Here is an 18,881-nt window from a genome sequence, read left to right as displayed (position 1 = left end):
TTTCCCCCAAAAACTATAGTGTTTTTTTGTATAGGAAAGAATAAGGGTATTATCTTGCATAACCATAATATTCTGTCAGATGATCCATGAAATTGCTTATTGCTTTCTTCTAGTAGAGAATCCAGTCTAGGATCAGGTAAAGGATCTAACTTGGTTACAACAATTTTGAATAATAAGTTTAGAAGGGTTATACTAACCTGCCTTCCCCAAGTTTGGGGAGATTTTAACTAAAATTTACATTGAGGTCTATAGTTACTGTATCTTTCTATCATTTCCTACCTGTGTTCATGTTTTTCTTTAAATTCTTGAGCCTGATTATGACAACAAATAAGGACTTTAAAAATCTAATTTCATCTCTTGTCATTGCTAGATATTTTTTATTGACTGATTATTTTGGCAGCAGGAGTTCCTTGGCTTGCCTTGGCAGCCAACAAGGCTCTTCCTGTGGAGGAGCCAACCTGTCATATCCTGTCTGCTTATATAAAACTTGGAATGTCAGGTCCTCTATTTCAGAGTGAAGGGTATTGGTGAAGCATCAAATTACAGGAGAAATCCATGCTAGTTAATATTTGTATTACATTTGAAAATATAATTTTAATATATTTGAGTAAAATCAAGCTTGATGAATGAGTTACCAGTACCCCATTAAAAGTAGTAGTAATTCCGGCAGTGGAAGATTATTAAAAATACAAAACAAAATTGTAATTTGTATTGTTAGGAAGGATTCCTGTGTAAAAAGAGCAGAAAACCAGAAAGTGTTATTGGAAATCAGAAACATAATTATCAGAATTAAAAAAATCTGAGTAACCACATTAATAAAATGTCATGTTTTAGATCCAGTTGATGATCTGAAACTTCAGAATAGAGAAAAATTTCAAATGCGCAGCAATAGAGATGAAAATACAGAATGGGAAAGATGCGGTGGAAAGAGAGGTGCTCTTGTATTTCTCTAAAAGAGTGTTAAAAGAATACAAGAAACAGTAATCGAAAGGAGGAATGATTAAAGAAAACAGATAAATGTTTTCAAATGGAATGGGCTGTAATCCCAGCACTTTGGGGAGGCCAAAGCAGGAGGAACACATGAGCCCATGAGTTCAAGACTACCCTGGGCAACATAGTGAGACTCTCTGTTTACAAGAGTGGGTGTGTGTCTGTCAGGGTCTCACTCCCATCGCCCAGGCTGGAGTGCAGTGGTGTGATCATAAGTTCACTACAGCCTTGACTTCCCAGGCTCAGGTGATTCTTTTACCTCAGTCTCCCAAGTACCTGTGACTACAGGCATTCGCCACCACGCCCATCTAATTTTTCCTTTGTTTAGTAGAGACAGGGTTTTGCCATGTTGCCCAGGTTGGTTTAGAACTAACAGACTCAAGCGCTTTGCGCGGCTTGGCCTCTCAGAGTTCTGGGATTACAGGCATGAATCACCACACCTGGCCTTTACAAAAAATTAGCCAAGTGTGGTGTTAAGTGCCAGTATTCCCAGCCACTTGGGAGGCTGAGTTTGGAGTATTGCTTGAGCCTGGGAAGTTGAAGCTGCAGTTAGCCATGATTGTGCCACTGAACTCCAGCTTGGGCGACGGAAGTCTGTCTCTTAAAAAGAAAAAAAAAATTAAAGGCTGGGCATGGTGGCTCAGTGCCTGTAGTCACAGCACTTTGGGAGGCCAAGGCGGGAGGATCACTTGAGGTCAGGAGTTTGAGACCAGCCTGGCCAACATGGTGAAACCCTGTCTCTACTAAAATTATAAAAATTAGTGAGGTGTGCTGGCAGGCACCTGTAATCCCAGCTCCTTGGGAGGCTGAGGCAGGAGAAGGAACCCAGGAGGCGGAAGTTGCAGTGAGTCGAGATTGCGCCACTGCACTCCATCCTGGGCTACAGAGCAAGACTCCATCTAAAAAAAAAAAAAAAAAAGAATTAAAAAGGACAAAGGCGAAATTTTAAAAGCTTCCTGAGTAAAAGACAAATTACCTACAAAGAAAGGAGAATCAGACTGTCATCAGAATTCTATAGCCCTGGATACTCAAATTTAAAATCTTTATTTTTGGGTTGAGAGGGTTGGAGAGGAGTGGTTTGTGGAATTTTACCTGTAACGATGAGTGTTTAATTATATCAGTGAGGTGGGTTGGAGAGGGTTGGGGGAGTAAAAGAAATATAGACTTAAAAAAAGAAATGTAGACTTAAAAGAGCTTAGCCACATGCTGTTCATGAAAACTATACTTAAAGTGTTTCAGCAGAATGAAAAAGAATTCAAGAAAGAACAACAGCCCGTAGCACCTGGTTATACTAGAACAAATATCTCTTAGCAGGGACCCTATGTGTGTTTTATGTTACACAGGTTGACATTGTTTATAGAGGATCAGAACTTTTGGCCATCTCATCCTGCCTGCTTAATTGGCATTATGGTCCTTCACGCCTGACAATGTGGGCCCTTGGTTGGGAACCACTGACCTTGAAGAATTGAAGGAAGCTAAAAAGAAATAAAATTTCTATTTCTTTGTCATATTGGAAGCTAACCTCTGAAAGAGCAGGGTTGACTTTGCTCTCTGCTGAATCCCTAGCACCTAGCAAAATGCTTAGCACACAGTAGGTTTGAAGTAGACATTTGTTAAATGTGTAAATGCTTTGAAGAATCTCTTCCCATTTGCAAAGTATGAATGTCTGTAGGATTTTTTCTTTTTTATAGGTGTAATCGCTGTGTTACTTGATCAATGAAGTTATATAAAATGCTGTCTGTTGGTGTTTTTCATTTGTAGAAATAGACAGTAGAATATGAAAGATTTAATTATATTTAGAACAGAATGTTATGAGATGGAATGGGATGAGTTTAAGGAAGAGTAAATCACTTATTTTCTAATCTTTCTGACAGTAGCATAATTCTTTAAAGATATATCAAGGAATAGTACCTTAAGCATATTGTTTCAAATCATAAGCATAGCCACTGGAATAATTAAAAATAGTGTGGCTTGTAGTACAGGAGAGAAGTGGGATATACCATATTCACTGTGATATGGTTAATTACTCATGTGCAATGGGAATCGATAGTGTCTGAATTGATGAGCAATTTTTGTATTAGTATGCTATTTAAATTTATAATGGCAACCCCTCAGAGGAACTGAATAATAGAAGGGAAAAGAAAAATAACTAATAAAAATCCTGAATATATTTGTCCAGTATAAATTCAAATAATCTGCATAGCAGTAGAATCTAATTTTGACTATTGAGGTGATTCTTTGTTTTGATATTTTTCCATTGTTGTAGTGAATGTGAGTCATTTAAATCCCCCTATATTCCTTCATTCTTGTAAATCTTCATTAGTCAGGAAACATAATCTGAGACTATTTTTGGTTCAGTTGCTCTTTTAATTCCACATAGGAATAATTAGAGTTTTCAATTGCCTGTAACATTGAGATAAACTTTCAAATCATGGCATTATTTATTCCCCCAGAAAGAGATGGAGCCCTGCAGTTTATGCAGAAATAAGCAAGGCATAATTATAGTAAAATCTCTAGAATTTTCTGTGTATTTTAGTTTTTTGTGCTGTTACATAGTTGGGCGTTTCTTTTTCTTTTTCTTTTTTTTTTTTTTTTTGGATACAGAGTCTTGCTCTGTCACCCAGGCTGGAGTACAGTGGCACAGTCTGGGCTCACTGCAGCCTCCACCTTTGGGATTCAAGTGATTCTCATGCCTCAGCCTCCCGAGTAGCCAGGACTACAGGTGTGCGCCACCATGCCCGGCTAATTTTTGTATTTTTAGTAGAGATGGGGTTTCACCATGTTGGCCAGGCTGGTCTCGAACTCCTGACCCTCAGGTCATCCGCCCACCTCGGCCTTCCAAGGTGCTGGGATTACAGACTTGAGCCACCATGCCTGGCCAAGTTGGGCATTTCTGAAGATTTAAGTTTTAGTGCCTGATGCAATTTTTTTCATATTTGGAATAACTTTGAAATGATGTTAGGTCTATCTCAGAGTACTCAACTTTGTGTTAACATAGAAGAAATTACTTCAAAAATAGTTATACCTGTGACAACAGCAAACATTTCCCTGGCAGTTTTTAATGATGTGGGTTGAAATCTATCCTATTACCCTTTGGTAAATTTTTCTATGGTTATAGTTCTCTGTTGCTGAAAAAGTTGATTATAATTAACAGAAACAAAATTAATATGTAAAATCTACTTTTCCTTTGCTCATTGTAAAATTTGAAGAATGTTTTCCTAGAAAGTGAAGTTGGGCCCAGGATGTAACACTTTTGATACAATAAACTTTTATGTAACATATTTAATTAAATAATATTACATATTTAATTAAATAATTCCTTGGTAAAAACATTGAGTGGTATTTTGAATAGTCAAGATGATTGAGTTTTTACTTCAGTGTTACTCTATTCTGAACTTGGTAAATATTTTTTATGAGTTAGAATTGGAAAGGGGGTGCTTCAGTTAACATTAGATTGATTTGTTTTTATTTTTTTCTCAGATTATTAGTAGTGGTTATGTTCCAATGCTGATAACTGTATCAAGTTAATCATAGATCTTTGGGAGATACTTCTTCCATACTATAATTGTGAGGTCATTAAATTGGACAGAATTTCATTTATAGTCATTTCTTGGTATATACAGGGGAGTACTCCAGGACCCCCATGAATACCAAAATCTGCACATTCTCAAGTTCTGCAAGGCATGTTTTACATCCTTGAATACTGCATTTTTTATCTCTTTGGTTGAAATCATTATAAGTGGACTCCTGCAGTTCAAAGCAGTGTTTGTTAAAGGGTCAGCTGTGTTTCATTTATCTTTTTCTTCAGCAAATACATAAGCTGAGTAGCACATATATTTAACCTTAGGTGGATATGAAATATCTTATGTTTCCACAAATAAATTATTAAATTATTCCAGTTTAATAGTTTTTTTTAAATGTGACATGCAGTTTCTTAAAGTATGTGTGTCCAAGAAAAGAAAATATTTTTTCATAAATAGAAAGCTGTATTTACTGAAGATAAGAGTTGCTCTTCCATAAGGGTCGTTTGAGGTGCTTAACTGACTTTACCTGTTTCTTGGAATGGCTTAAACATTTTTTTTAATTTATAAAAATCTGTTGGGTATTTTACGCTACTCGTACGTGAATACTGTTGAAGTTAGGGAAAGATATCAAAGCTCCATTCTCTGTACTTTGGCCTTTGTTGTATTAAATGAGTAGGGATAGTGTTTGGTCTGTTGTGAATTGCTGTCTCAGTTACTTGTGACTGCCTAATAAATTTCTCCAAAACTCATTGGCTTAAAACATACAATTTACAGTTTTTGCATGTCAGAAATCTGGGCACAGCTTGTCTGGGTCCTCAGCCTTAGGGCCTCTCACAAGGCTGCAGTCAAGGCTGGGCTTGAGGTCTCATTGTGAATACTCTGCTGATGAAAGATATGCGTCCAAACTCATGTGGTTGTTGGCAGAATTCGGTTTCTCAAGGGTTGTTGGACTAAGATCCTCAGTTCCTGTTGGCTGTATGCCAGAGCCTGCCTATACTGTTCCTTGCCACATGGGACTTTCCCATAGGAGGCTTGCTTCATCAAAGCGAGCAAGTTGAGAGGGCAATAGAGTAAGCTGAGGAGGCAGTAGCTACCAGGACAGAAGTCACAGTCTTTTGTAACTTAATTACAGAAGTGACATCCTGTCGCCTCTGCTGACTTTTTTTCAAATTTTTCAAATTTTTAAATTTCTTTTAAAACTTTGTTACATTTCTTTCATTTTTCTTTTCTTTATTTTTTCCTTATTCTTTAATTTGAGATACTGGGGATTGAACCCCTGCTGACATCTGTTGATTAGAAGCAATTCACTCATTGGGTCCAGGCCACACTTGGGGGAGGGGACTTATAAGGGTGCAAATACCTGAATGCAGAAACCATTGTGGTACTGCCTGCCACAACTCTTTTGAATCTTTTAATGGGTGGACCGTATGGTTATATCAAATCGTGCTACCTGATTTGAATTTGTGGTGGTCTGGCAGTATTTGTTATGATTATCAAGTCTTCAAATTTTTATTTGTAAACCAAAAAATTAGATTAAAGCCTTATTCAATTTAAAACATGTTATCTTTATTCCTAGCAAATACAATTTTGATTGGGAGTTTCAGGGTGTCAAGGTGAATTTTTAGTATGGGCCTTGAATGATAATATGTAGGATTTCATAATAAAGTCAAGACAGGCATTCAGAGCCTAGGGTATTGTGATATGTTGAAGTAATCTAAAATAGCTAAAACTTAGGGAAGGGAGGCAGTACAGAAAAAGGGATAAAAGATAAATCACAAGTTGAAGACATTTTATTCAGCAGGCATTTTTGAACATGCTAGACACTTAAGGGATAGAGCTCATTAAGAAAATTTCTGTCTTCAAGGAGCTAAAGTCTGATAGTATTGAGGAATCATTTTTAAAATTTTTAAGCAAGGAAGTTACATACAAATTAGGTATGTTGAAGTGTCACTGTAGAAATATCTAAGCCTTCAATCAAACAAGGATTGCAAAAAATGAGAGAAATATCTAAGCCATTGCATGTATTTATGTAGAGATTTACAGCCAGGTGTGGTGACTCATGCCTGTGATCCCAGGATATTGGGAAAGTGAGGCAGGAGGTTTGCTTGAGACCAGGAGTTCGAGACCACACTGGCCATCACAGACCCTGTCTCTATATTTAGAATAAAAAATAAATAAAGATTTACATTATGTTTTTAATTACATAGGAAATTATGTGAATGCCAGTAAAACCTTTATTTTACTACTATTTCTTCGTTTCATTAACAGTTAGCATAAGTAACATTATATGCATAAAATTGTACTTATAGTTGGTCTCTAGTTAATAAATATAATTTACCAGATGTTGAATTAATCATTTTCATTATAGAGAATCCTCACCAAACTTTACATTGCACTCTAATTTCTGAGTGAAATTGACTTCACTGTTTTTGGCTGAAAATTCTGAATTTATTGAAAGATGATTCAACTCTGGTATTGTCTGCATTTGACACGCTTGATATACTTTCTGCTGAATTAGAAATAACGTGAGGGAATTAAAAAAACATAGTGAAAATCTACAATTAGAGAACTAGGCTATAAAAACTAGTGAACAATTCTGCATGTGAAAGACGGTCTAGAATATAATAATTATTTTTATTTTATCAAAAAGAGCCCAGAGTTTGGCATCCCAAATAGAATTGCATATGCATTCCTTTGCTTGGCTTTAAGAGCCTCTGTTACCAGATCTTTTTTCCTGAGATTTCTTGCAGCACACATCTTGTATTCTAATCAACCTGTGTCATCATATATTTAGATACTGCAAGTTCTTTTCTTAACTGTGTTCCCTCATTCAACAGATAAATAATAAAGGGTACTGTAAACCACCAAAAATAAATAACCCTTTGTAGAACTCAGTCTACGTAGGAAGCCAAATGTTTATTTCCTCTCTGGAGAATTTTGCAATGCTAGAGCCTCATTAAAATGTAAATGTAAGTTGAAGAAATCTGAAGAGTTGATTTCCAAAGCAGAACGTCTCCATCCCCAAAACATAATCATTGTCCTTTCCCCGATAATTGTATAGTTTTGAAATTAGTTTTACAGTGCAGAATTCATTTGTTTCCTTTACAATTTTGTCTTTTGCTTTTTTAATGCCAGAGGATCCATCCTGTTGTTGGGACAGTGCATGCTAGAAGCTTATCTAAGTATTATAGCACTTTAAAGGTGGACATATGTGCAGGCTTTGAGCAGGTGGGGTTTTATCCATCTGCTACTGCCCTTGTTCTACTCTTTTTTTTTTTTTTTTTTTGAGAGGGAGTCTCACTCTTGTTTCCCAGGCTGGAGTGCAATAGCATAATCTTGGCTCACTGCAACCTCCACCTCCTGGGTTCAAGTGATTCTCCTGCCCCAGCTTCCCGAGTAGCTGGGTTTACGGGTGCCCGCCAGCACACCCAGCTGATATTTTGTATTTTTATAGAGACAGGGTTATGACATGTTTGTCAGGCTGGACTCAAACCCCTGACCTCAGGTGATCCACCCGCCTCAGGTTCCCAAAGTGCTGAGATTACAGGCATGAGCCACCGCACCTGGCCCTTGTTCTGCTCTTTAGCATGAATTTTTTTAGACCTATCAGCCACCTATGCAGATTTCATTCCTGGTAAGTCATTAATTTTCCTAAATAATTGAATCTATTAGATGTTTTAATTTCATTGTTCGTTTATGAACGTCTTCTTTTCTTGAAACATGCACACTGTGATTTTTATTCTTAATGTTAAAATGCTGTCTGCTGGGCACAGTGGCTCACGCCTGTAATCCTATCGCTTTGGAAGGCCAGGGCACGTGGATCACCTGAGATCAGGAGTTCTAGACCAGCCTGGCCAACATGGTGAAAACCTGTCTCTACTAAAAATACAAAAATTAGCTGGGCGTGGTGGCAGAAGCCTGTGATCCCAGCTACTCAAGAGGCTTGAGACACAAGAATTGCTTGAACCTGGGAGGCGGAAGTTGTAGTGAGCCCAGATTGTGCCACCGCACTCCAGCCTGGGTGACAAGTGAAACTCCGTCTCAAAAAAAAAAAAAAATGCAGTCTGATATATTCCCTGGCTTTAACTTTTGGGTGAAATTTCAGTAACACTTTTATCCTCATAAACAATAAGGATAAGCAGGACAACCGTTAAAATAGTAATACCTTATAGAGTATATATACACACACATACATATTTCTGCAATAGGGTATTTGTTATTTGGTAGTTGTATGCAAGTTGTAGTTTGCTAAATTTAGTGATTTTTTAAAACTTTATTTCAAAATAATTTTAGATTTACAGAAATGTTTCAAAGATTACAGGGAATTTCTGTATATTCTTTATTCATTTTCCCTAATATTAACACAATCATAGTACATTTATTTAAACTAAGAAATGAACATTGGTACAATATTAACTAAATTACAGAGATTTTCCACATTTTCCCGGTTTTCTCACTAATGTCATTTTCTTTTTCAAGATCTAGTCTGGACACTAACATTGATTGCATTTAGTTATCATGTTTCCTTATTCTCCTCTAAGCTGTTACAGTTTCTCCGTCTTGCTTTGTTTACCATTACATTTTTAAGGAGTACTTGTCAGGTATTTTGTTAAGATATCCCTCAATTTCTGTTTGGCTGATATTTTCTCATGATTAGACTGGGGCTTATGGATTTTTGAGAAGGATACCACAGAAGTGATGTATCCTCTTCATCTCATCATGTATCTTATTACTAGCGATCTTAACTTCGACTGCTTAAAGTGATGTCTGCTAGGTTTCTCCACCATAAAATGTTCTGTATTCATTCCCCTTTGTGTACTCTGTTCCTAGAGGCAAGTCATGCACTGTGCAGCCCACACTTCAGGAAATCAAACCCCACCCGCCGCAAAGAGGAATATCAAAGACTTTGTGACATTTTTTGTTGTTTATCACCCTTCTGTTTGTTCTTTTTTCTACTTCTGGAATATTCATTATTGTCTTGGATCTGTCTTTTTTTCTTTTTTTTTTTTGTGCTTTCCATTTCTTTATTCTTGCTCTGTGATGTGAGATATTTCTTGGATTTAATATTCTACTCCACAAATGAAGCAGTGACCATTTCTCCCTTAATTAATCTACTGAATTTTTCAATTTGAAAATCAAGATTCTAAGCTACAAAATTGTTTTTATGTTTGTTGCTTTTTTTTTGAGATGGAGTTTTGCTCTTATTGCCCAGGCTGGAGTGCAATGGCGTGATATTGGCTCACCGCAACCTCCACCTCCTGGGTTCAAGCGATTCTCCTGCCTCAGCCTCCCCAGTAACTGGGATTACAGGCATGTGCCACCACGCCCAGCTAATTTTGTATTATTTGGTAGAGATGGAGTTTCTCCATGTTGGTCAGGATGGTCTCGAACTCCTGACCTCAGGCAATCTGCCCACCTCGGCCTCCCAAAGTCTTGGGATTACAGGCGTGAGCCACTGCTCCTGACTTGTTCGTTGCATTTCATATCAAGTAATATGATTGCTTTTTCTCTTTTTCAGATATTCACTGCCCTTCTTCAGCAGTTCTATTTTATTGTTATTTATGTTCTCAGTGTTTATTCTTCTTTTCCTTTTGAATGCTATGGCCTTTTAGATACACAGTTACTTTTTCCCTTGTGGCTCATTTAGACTCAGTTCTGGTTACTGAAATATTGCTAATGGTGATAAACCTACAGAAGATTACAAGGAGAATAAGTCATTTATCTGTCTTGTTAAGGGCATGCGGTAGGGTCCTCATAGGACATTGAAGAAAGTCTTGGTTTTCAGGCTGTTTCCTGGTTTGAAGTCTAGGAAAGTCTTAGCTCCTTTGTTAACCTCTCTGAAAAAGACAGAGGTTCGCAGTAAACTTCCTTCCGGGCTCATTTCCATATGACAAATTCCAGTCTTTGCTCTAGGATCCTATGCTGGTCTCCAGTGTATTTGCTTAGTTCACGGTGGGGAAGAAGCCCTGTACCACTTAGTTTTTCCTCAGGAGATTCAGCCCTTAAATTTCAGAATCTGTCCAAAGTGTCTTCTAAACTATAACTAGGGGCTTAGTCCTTCTCCGGGTATATGGGATCGTGGCTATTTTTGTGTAATTCAGGTTTCCTTTATCCCCAAGTTACTTTCCAACAACATACCAGTACATGTAATTATGATGTTAACTGTGTAATACCTCATTTTATAATAACATCACAAGTTAATGGTATCACTGATAGCTCATAATTTTCTTTGTTTCCTTTTTTTTTTTTTTTTTTGAGACGGAGTCTGGCTCTGTTTCCCAGACTGGAGTGCAGTGGTGCAATCTTGGCTTACTGCAACCTTCACCTTGTGGGTTCAAGCAGTTCTCCTGCTTCAGCCTCCTGAGTACCTGGGATTACAGGTGTATGCCACCACGCCTGGCTGATTGTTGTATTTTTAGTAAAGACAGGGTTTCCCCATGTTGGCCAGGCGGGTCTTAAACTCTTGACCTCAGGTGATCCACCTGCCTCGGCCTCTCAAAGTGTGGTATTACAGGCGTGAGCTACTGCACCTGGCCGCTCATCATTTCTTAGTCTCACGCTTCTAGTGATCTATAGCTGATAGTATGCCCATAGATATTGTGTTAAAATATTTTAATAGTAACACTGTCAGACACAGTCCATCTTGCTAATATAAATGTGGGGTTTTTTTGGTCTTAAAGCAGAGGTTCTTAAAAAATGGATCATAAACTTTTGGAGGACTTGAGTTCAGTTGATGGATTTTTACCATGCACTGTGGACTTTCAAATTTGTATTCCACCTGGACCTTTTCCTCCTGTCTGCTACTCATGTATCCAGTTGCCTATTTGACATCTTTATTTAGTTGTCTCATAAGCAGCCTAAATTTACTGTAACTCCTGTTTTTTGTTGTTGTTGTTGTTGTTGTTGTTTTTTTTTTGAGACGGAGTTTCACTCTTTTTGGCCAGGCTGGGGTGCAGTGGCGTGATCTTGACTCACCGCAACCTCCGCCTCCCGGATTCAAGTGATTCTCCTGCCTCAGCCTCCTGAGTAGCTGGGATTACAGACATGTGCCACCACGGCCAGCTAATTTTGTGTTTTCAGTAGAGATGGGATTGGTCAGGCTGGTCTCAAACTCCTGACTTCAGGTGATCCGCCTGCCACAGCCTCCCAAAGTGCTGGGATTACAGGTGTGAGCCCCCGTGGCCGGCCATAACTCCTGTTCTTTTGCCTGCTCCAAACTTTATTCATCTTAGTAGAGGAGATGGGATGATACCACTCTCCTTTCAGTTGCTTAGGCCAAAAGTTCTGGGCTCATCTTTGATACTTCTTTCTAACCCCGATCTAATCCATCAGTAAGTCTTGTTGACGTTATTTTCAAATATATACTGAATCCAAGCACTCTTAGTAACTCCACCTTTTTAAAGTTGTTACTCTTTTGTCTTTAACATTCCGATTTATTGGCATATTAGCATGATTAACATTTTCATTTACTAATAATACTAAGTGTTCATATCTAGACTTCATTTTTTAAAAATCAGTAATTTCAGAGACTTTCCTATTTTTTTTTTTCCCCCTCGAAAACGTCAGCTTTTAATTTTGTTTCTCTTTTCTAATTTCCATTATGATGTTTTGGAGACTGTTAGAACTGTGTTTTAGAAATACCAAACATGAATTTTTTCCTTGTTATCTGTTTTGTTTCCAAAATTGATGTCAGAAAATGTGGTCTGTATGGTACTAATTCTTTGACATTATATTAAGATTCACTGGATAGTTGTTCATTGTATACTTTGGTAAAATATGTACCTTGTAATTATTTGTCTCAGTTTTCTGTATTCTGTGTACTCAATCTGTATTTTTACTAATGTGTAAATGTGTTAAGTTCTCCTGCTCTCTTAGAAATTTGTCAGCTTCTCTTTGTACTTGACAACTTACTAATATATTTAAAATTGTAGTTTTAGTTTAGTATTGGTACAGCTTTTCAAAAACTGTTATGTAGCATGTGGTGACCATTGTGTCTCCAACAGTGGTTTTGACTTTAAGTCCACTGTCTGTTATTAGCGTAGTTGTGTGAGTCTTCATTTGCTTTGTGTTGTTGCATGTCTCTGTTAGTCTTAACTTCTGTTTCCTTGTGTGTTAGGTTTATTTCTTATAAATTATGTATAATGGGATTTTAAAGTTTTCTTAGCTGGTATCTGGTGGTTTCATTGATGGGCCTACATTTATTGTGACTCCTAGTTTAAATGATATAAATGTTTATTTCCACCCTCTTGTGCTTTCTAATCTAGATTTTTTTCAAACTCTTTCTTACTTTTCTGTCCTTTTGGGGTATTTTCTTTATTCTCCCCTTGTCCGTTGAGTTGGGAGTTATGCATTTTATATATAGATAGACATATATGTAATCTGTATATTTTAGTGATTCATGTAAAGTACATAGTTGATTATAATTCAAACTGAAACAGCACAACACGTGATCCTCATTGTTATAACTGATCATCTCACTGGCATTAAACTACTCTTTGTCTAACTTATCCTTAAGAAAAGTTGTGTTTTTTTCCTGTAGTTTCTAGGACTCTTCATGGAGTTGAGAAATTTCTCTTAAGTTTTGATCAGTTATTTTATGGGGAGAATAAGCAGATTGCCGTTACATCTTTTTACTTAATCTCTCTATGTATTTTGTATCTAACTTATTAGAGTATGCTTCCAAATTTCTCATCTAAAGCTATTTGTTTCCTTTAGCAGTGAATTAAACTTTCTTTATGTTTCAACTGGTTTGTGAAAAGTTGTAGGACCTTTGTAAAATTAGACTATAGCTTCATGGTACCAAATCCTTGTTTTATCTTTTCTTCCTTTGCTGATATTGTGGGATTTTTGTTTTTGCTTACTCTTTTGAAATGTACTTAATCTAGCTAGCTGTGTCTATTTTTGTTATTTTAGTCTTCCATTTCAGTGTATCTCACCGATACTCATTAGTCTATGAAATAGTTTCATTTTATAGTTATGTAGTAGGACATTTCTTTTATTAGCTTTATGTATGAAATAATGCTCTGCAAGTTCCAGGAATGTATTAAAATAAAAAAGAAAGGACTTTTAGTAACAAACAGCTGAGGTTCTCTTTGAAATTTACAATACAGTTTTCAGGGGATGGAAAACTAAATTGACCACTTGCAAAATACGATTTGTATTTGTTACAGAACATGTTTTACTCATGCAAAAATAAAATGAGAGTAGCAAAAGCACAGTGAGAGTCTCATAATGTGTTAAACACCAGTGGTTTTCAAAGTGCAGTTTCTGGACCAGCAGTCCAGAATCACCTGTGAACTTGTTAGAAATTCAGATTCTCAGGTTCCACATCAGACCTCTGGGGCCCAGACGTGCCATCCAGGTAGGTGACTCTAATACTTGTTTTAGAACCACTAAGTTACACATTAAAACAAGGTTGTACAAACTACTTGATGTGTTCAGTTGATAGGCATGTACAATGCTAGTCATTTTTTCATCAGAAATATTAAAAATATTTGATTACTAATAAACATTATTTGACTCAGTTTAACTTTTGTTCAAGTAGTTTTTGCTTTTTAAAATAGGAATTATAATTTTTCTCCCAATTATGTTATAAGCCAGCATTCAATTTGTCTAACACTCATCTTTTTTTTTTTTTTTTTTGAGATGGAGTTTTGCTCTTGTAGCCTAGCCTGGAGTGCAATGGTGCGATCTCGGCTCATGGCCACCTCCGCCTCCTGGGTTCAAACGATTTTCCTGCCTCCGCCTCCCCAGTAGCTGGGATTACAGGCACCTGCCACCACGCCCAGCTAATTTTTATATTTTTAGTAGAGACGGGGTTTCATCATGTTGGTCAGGCTGATCTTGAACTCCTGACCTCAGGTGATCCACCTGTCTTGGCCTACCAAAGTGCTGGGATTATAGGCGTGAGCCACTGTGCCCGGCCTCGTCTTACTTTTTAATGCAAAAAGTTATGGTGTGCTGAAAGAGAGAGTGTAAGATATGGAGGAAATTTGTGATTTAAAGTTTTTTTGTTAATCTGAAATCTTCATTGAATGCAATTGTACTGCAGTTTAATGCAACTTTTAACCTTTTTCTCCTACCCCTGCCTCAGCCAATAGCTTTTAGTCTGTTTGACACCTCAAGATCAAAAACTCATTGAAAGGTTGTAAAGATGTTATTATATTCTCATCATAAAAAAACAATAGGGATGTGGAGAGGGTCTATACTCTCCTGAAATAGGTCTTTGTGTTTGGGAGTTCTTTATGTAAAATGTTTTGTGGTAATAATCTCACTATGGTATATAGAGGTAATTATCAATTGTTTTTAATTACTTGAATTAGTACTTGAACTTTATGTGGAGATGATTTACATTATATGTGCATATAGTTTAAATCTTTAAATAATGAGAGTTTTTCATTGTAATTCTTTTTGTTTTTTTTTTTTCAGGAGAGAAATAGAAACAAACAATAACCATATGAAGATGTCCTGTTAAATTTACAACACTAACGATGTAGACTCTGGAAATGCCTAAAAGAAGACGTTATTAAAGCTTTTTTTCTGCTTAAGGTGACATCTTTGAACACTTTAACACAAAGTTGACTCTTCTCGTAATGGTTTTCATCAGCGCATCTGCCCTTATACTCTCACCAAACACACTTGAGAACTGTAACTTCGTCAAGCACTTTCTGTCCTGAAGCTTTTACCAGTATCTGCTGTCTTTTGTAATTATGCATCCTAGCTAAGGCACAGAAGACTGAATGAATGCAAGGATTCATTAACTCTTTGAATTTGTTAAATACTAACAGTTAACCATTAGAAATGGTTCAAGGATATGAGCCACACTACTTCAACTTTTTCTTTGTTGTAGTTTTTAAATTGTCGATTTTTAGCTATTTGACAGATTAAAAGCAAAGTAATCATGCCATATTTAGTCCTGGAGTTCAAGTCTAAATGTTTATGTGAAAAATTATTGTAGTAAACTTTTAATATGGCAAAGCAACCTTAAGCTCTATTTTAGCCAAATGAAACATAATCTGAAATTATATTAGAACATTTCCCTTGTCTTCAAACTGTTTGGTGTAACAGAATATTGATATGCAGCTTGGTGGATTTCACCAGTTAATGCACATTCTTCTTCCCTCCTCCCCCCATTAATATGTATACTGAAAAATGTGCATTTGTCTGAGGAATTATTTTGTTTGCTACCACTTAATGAATCTCAAAATTTTGAGTAAATGTACCTCAGTCTAATCAGACTTTTTATGACCTTTATAACTACATTTAAAACCCTTAATTCCTATTTCTGGGTGTTTGCGAGCCTGATTGCTATCATGAAGTAAAAATTTATTACTCTAGATATTCACTAGCTAAATAAACATAGTTCTTGTTTAGCAAGCATATATTGTTCCTCAGCTCTTTTCTCCAGCTTTTGCAGTGTCCTGGCATCCTTAAAATACTTTGAAAATATGGCCTTGATCCATGGATTAAATCAGTATCTAAGTGAATGTGTTGATGTTTTATTGATCAGATCTATATCAGTGGGAATACAGCATATATCTGGATATTCTTATAGTTATCTTTTTAACATCTTATTTTTTTCATTAATTACATATCAACATTAATTTTGTATCTTGAAGCAAATTGATTTTGTATAATTAAATGTGTCAAGCATCTGTATTAATTGATTTGATGGCATAAGGTTATGAAAATAATGTACTGCCCCATGTATTACCGTTCCAAAAGGAGAAAGCTATGTAGAAAGATACATTAAGGGTGAAAATAGCAATACAGTAGATTTGAATACCTTGATGTTTTTACATTACTTCATTTATGTTTACATCATGTTTAGAAATGTTTTCATTTACTGTGGTCTTTGGTCACTTCAGCTCAAAAACCTAGTGATGGATATTTCTTTGAGGCTTTCATTTATATAATTTTGTTTCGTACAATGTTTTTTTAAAATGTGCAAATACTGTATTTAAGTGAAAACAGTATTTGTAGATAACCATAGCTACTACACAGTTCTTTGGTAGTCCCAGTGTAGTTATATCAGTGTTTACTGAAGGGAACATCAAAATATTAATGGTATATTATAAAATAAAGACTTTCTTAAAGGAAAATTGCACCTATTTTACCTTTTTAAGAGTAAGCCATGAAATCTTGTAACATGTCTCTTAACTATTTATAATGAAAAGTGGCATTTGGGTATAGTCACCACAGCAATGTTCTACATCCCTAAGATTACATAGGTAGGACATGTCAAAGATGACTGTTGTCATTCTGGAAGTCCTATTAGAGAATATTATAAAAGGGTGACCTTGTAGGAAGGATCTGAGTCCTCCCCCTGAGGTTCTCTTTTTCTTGGTGCTTTATTAGCAACTCTGGATATTTTTATAAAACTAGTTACATTATAAACAGTTTCAAACATGTTTAATTTACATTAGGTTTTTATGTAAGAGTGTCATGGAAGCACTCAGCAAGCAGGCTGATTGCAATAGACTCAGACATATGAATAAGTGTAATTGAGAGTCTATTCATGGTGAGGAGTACATCCCAGTGCCTTTAACCTGGATTTCTAATCTTAAGTGAAATGGGTGCAGCATTCCTTTGGAAAAAAAAATCTTTTTATTTTCAAGTGATAATTTTGTGTTTTTCTCATATAAGTTTTCTCCAGAGCACCCACCTTCTCTTCCTTCTTGGTCTGTCATTATATTGCAAAATATTTTTCCTCTAAATGAAGTTATTACAGGTTGTCTCAAGTACAACCAACTGAATGTCTCTTAACTGTGGGGACCAAAAGGGAGAGAGCCTGGGGTCTACAAAAGGAGACACATCATCAAATGTTTGAATGATCACAAATTAAGACATTATCAGCCCAGTAAATTTCTTGCTTAATGTTTTTCCAAGTTCTGGCTTGAATATTTCTTATTAAAGTTATCTTATGTGGGTATTTTATTTTGAAAGGTATTACAGTTTGTATATTTAACAGTGAGGAGGAAACTGTAACCAAAATTAGTATTTCTCTATACATATTGGTACTTGAAGATTCCTTTCAAAAGAAATCCAGCCTTTTCCTAATTTTAGTTCTTAATTTCTCTTTTTAATTTAAGTGATCTTTCTAATTCGAAAGCTGTGTTCTTTTTGAATACCATGCATGGGGGTTAAGCTGATGTTAAAACAGTTTGCAATAAAAAAAGAATCAGCTTAAGTTATTTAATCATTTCAAGTGCATTCTGCATCCTTTAAAAATAAGTTTAAGAAATTTAAGAGAATTGTGTTTTCATTAAGTTTTGCATATCTTTTGTTATGCCATGTAAATTCCCTTTTTCGTATGATTAAAGGAAGGGTATGATAAAATGATTAGTTCATTTACATTCACTTGTAGCAATTACATGAGAATTTGAATTTTGTCGTGTTTGGGTTTGTTCATTCCTGTGAATGATGGTACAGTTAGGTGAGATTTTCTGTTATGGTACCCAAACTCACCATTTGGTCCTCTTTAATCTTTGAGGGTTTCAATAAAAATTGTTCACTCATATCTGTGTTCTTTCCATTTTATCTTCATGAATATGTATTGCTTGCCAGAAAACGTAACATTTTTGCCTGCTCTTACGGATTTCCTGATTGACATATTTTTCACGTACAAGTAGATTATATCACTCCTTCTAGTTGACTATTTGAATGAAGTAGAGGAATTAAACAGATTAATACTAACCTTAGAGCAAAACAGGAAGAGAAGGCCTGTTTGTTTTTTGTAGCAGGAGGAAATAGTGGCAGCAGCGAATAATCCTAATGCCCCACTCTTGGTACCAAGGAATGCTTTTCTGACATTGTCTGCATTACCTCTTGGGATTGATAGTTTATGTCGATAAGATCATGGTGTCTCCGGATGATGCACTGATTATTGCTGGGCTCTCTATCTAAGGTATTTGTTCAGATAGAAAAATTACAGAATTGTTTTGTGTTGTCAAAACCAGCAGGCTACATATAATACTACTGGTCTGTGACCCAGGCACAAGCTTGAAGAGTCGCTCCAGGTGCCTACACTGCAGCAGCATCAGAATCCTCCTTTTTATTACTGGTCATCTAGAGAGAGCAAGGGTGTATGTCTCATCAGCATATTAAAATTGAGGACAGTCAATCATAGTTGGGGCCTAATTTAGCTTGGCTTTATCTTGCTTGGTGATACTGGATTTAGTCATTCTAGTCTATGAACCAACATATTCTTGCAGTCAGAAGTTAACTGACCCAAGTTGCTATCTTTCTAATCACAGTACTTGCCATTGCATAATCTTGATGAATTCTTTCCTCATTTCTCTTGGTGCAATAGTGAGAAAACGAACTCACTCTCTCTCTCTATATATATATGTGTGTGTGTGTGTGTAT

At 36.1% G+C, this 18,881-nt stretch overlaps 1 protein-coding gene across 7 annotated transcripts in view; it reads left to right on the top strand.

Annotated features, from left to right (window-relative positions):
- Positions 1–18,033, top strand: part of YTHDF3 (YTH N(6)-methyladenosine RNA binding protein 3) — a 42,695-nt gene extending 24,662 nt beyond the window's left edge. For all 7 annotated transcript variants that reach the window (XM_011931935.1, XM_011931931.1, XM_011931934.1 and 4 more), the window contains one exon: positions 14,943–18,033. In XM_011931935.1, coding sequence (XP_011787325.1) covers positions 14,943–14,966 — 24 coding nt within the window. In that variant the 3' untranslated portion in view covers positions 14,967–18,033. The remainder of the gene's footprint in view (positions 1–14,942) is intronic.
- Positions 18,034–18,881: the final 848 nt, after the last annotated feature.

This window comes from Colobus angolensis, unplaced genomic scaffold, assembly GCF_000951035.1.
Source record: "Colobus angolensis palliatus isolate OR3802 unplaced genomic scaffold, Cang.pa_1.0 Scaffold92, whole genome shotgun sequence".
NCBI classification, from domain to species: domain Eukaryota; kingdom Metazoa; phylum Chordata; class Mammalia; order Primates; family Cercopithecidae; genus Colobus; species Colobus angolensis.
The sequence above is the reverse complement of the archived record's forward strand: the minus strand, read 5'-3'. Positions and strand labels throughout refer to the sequence as shown.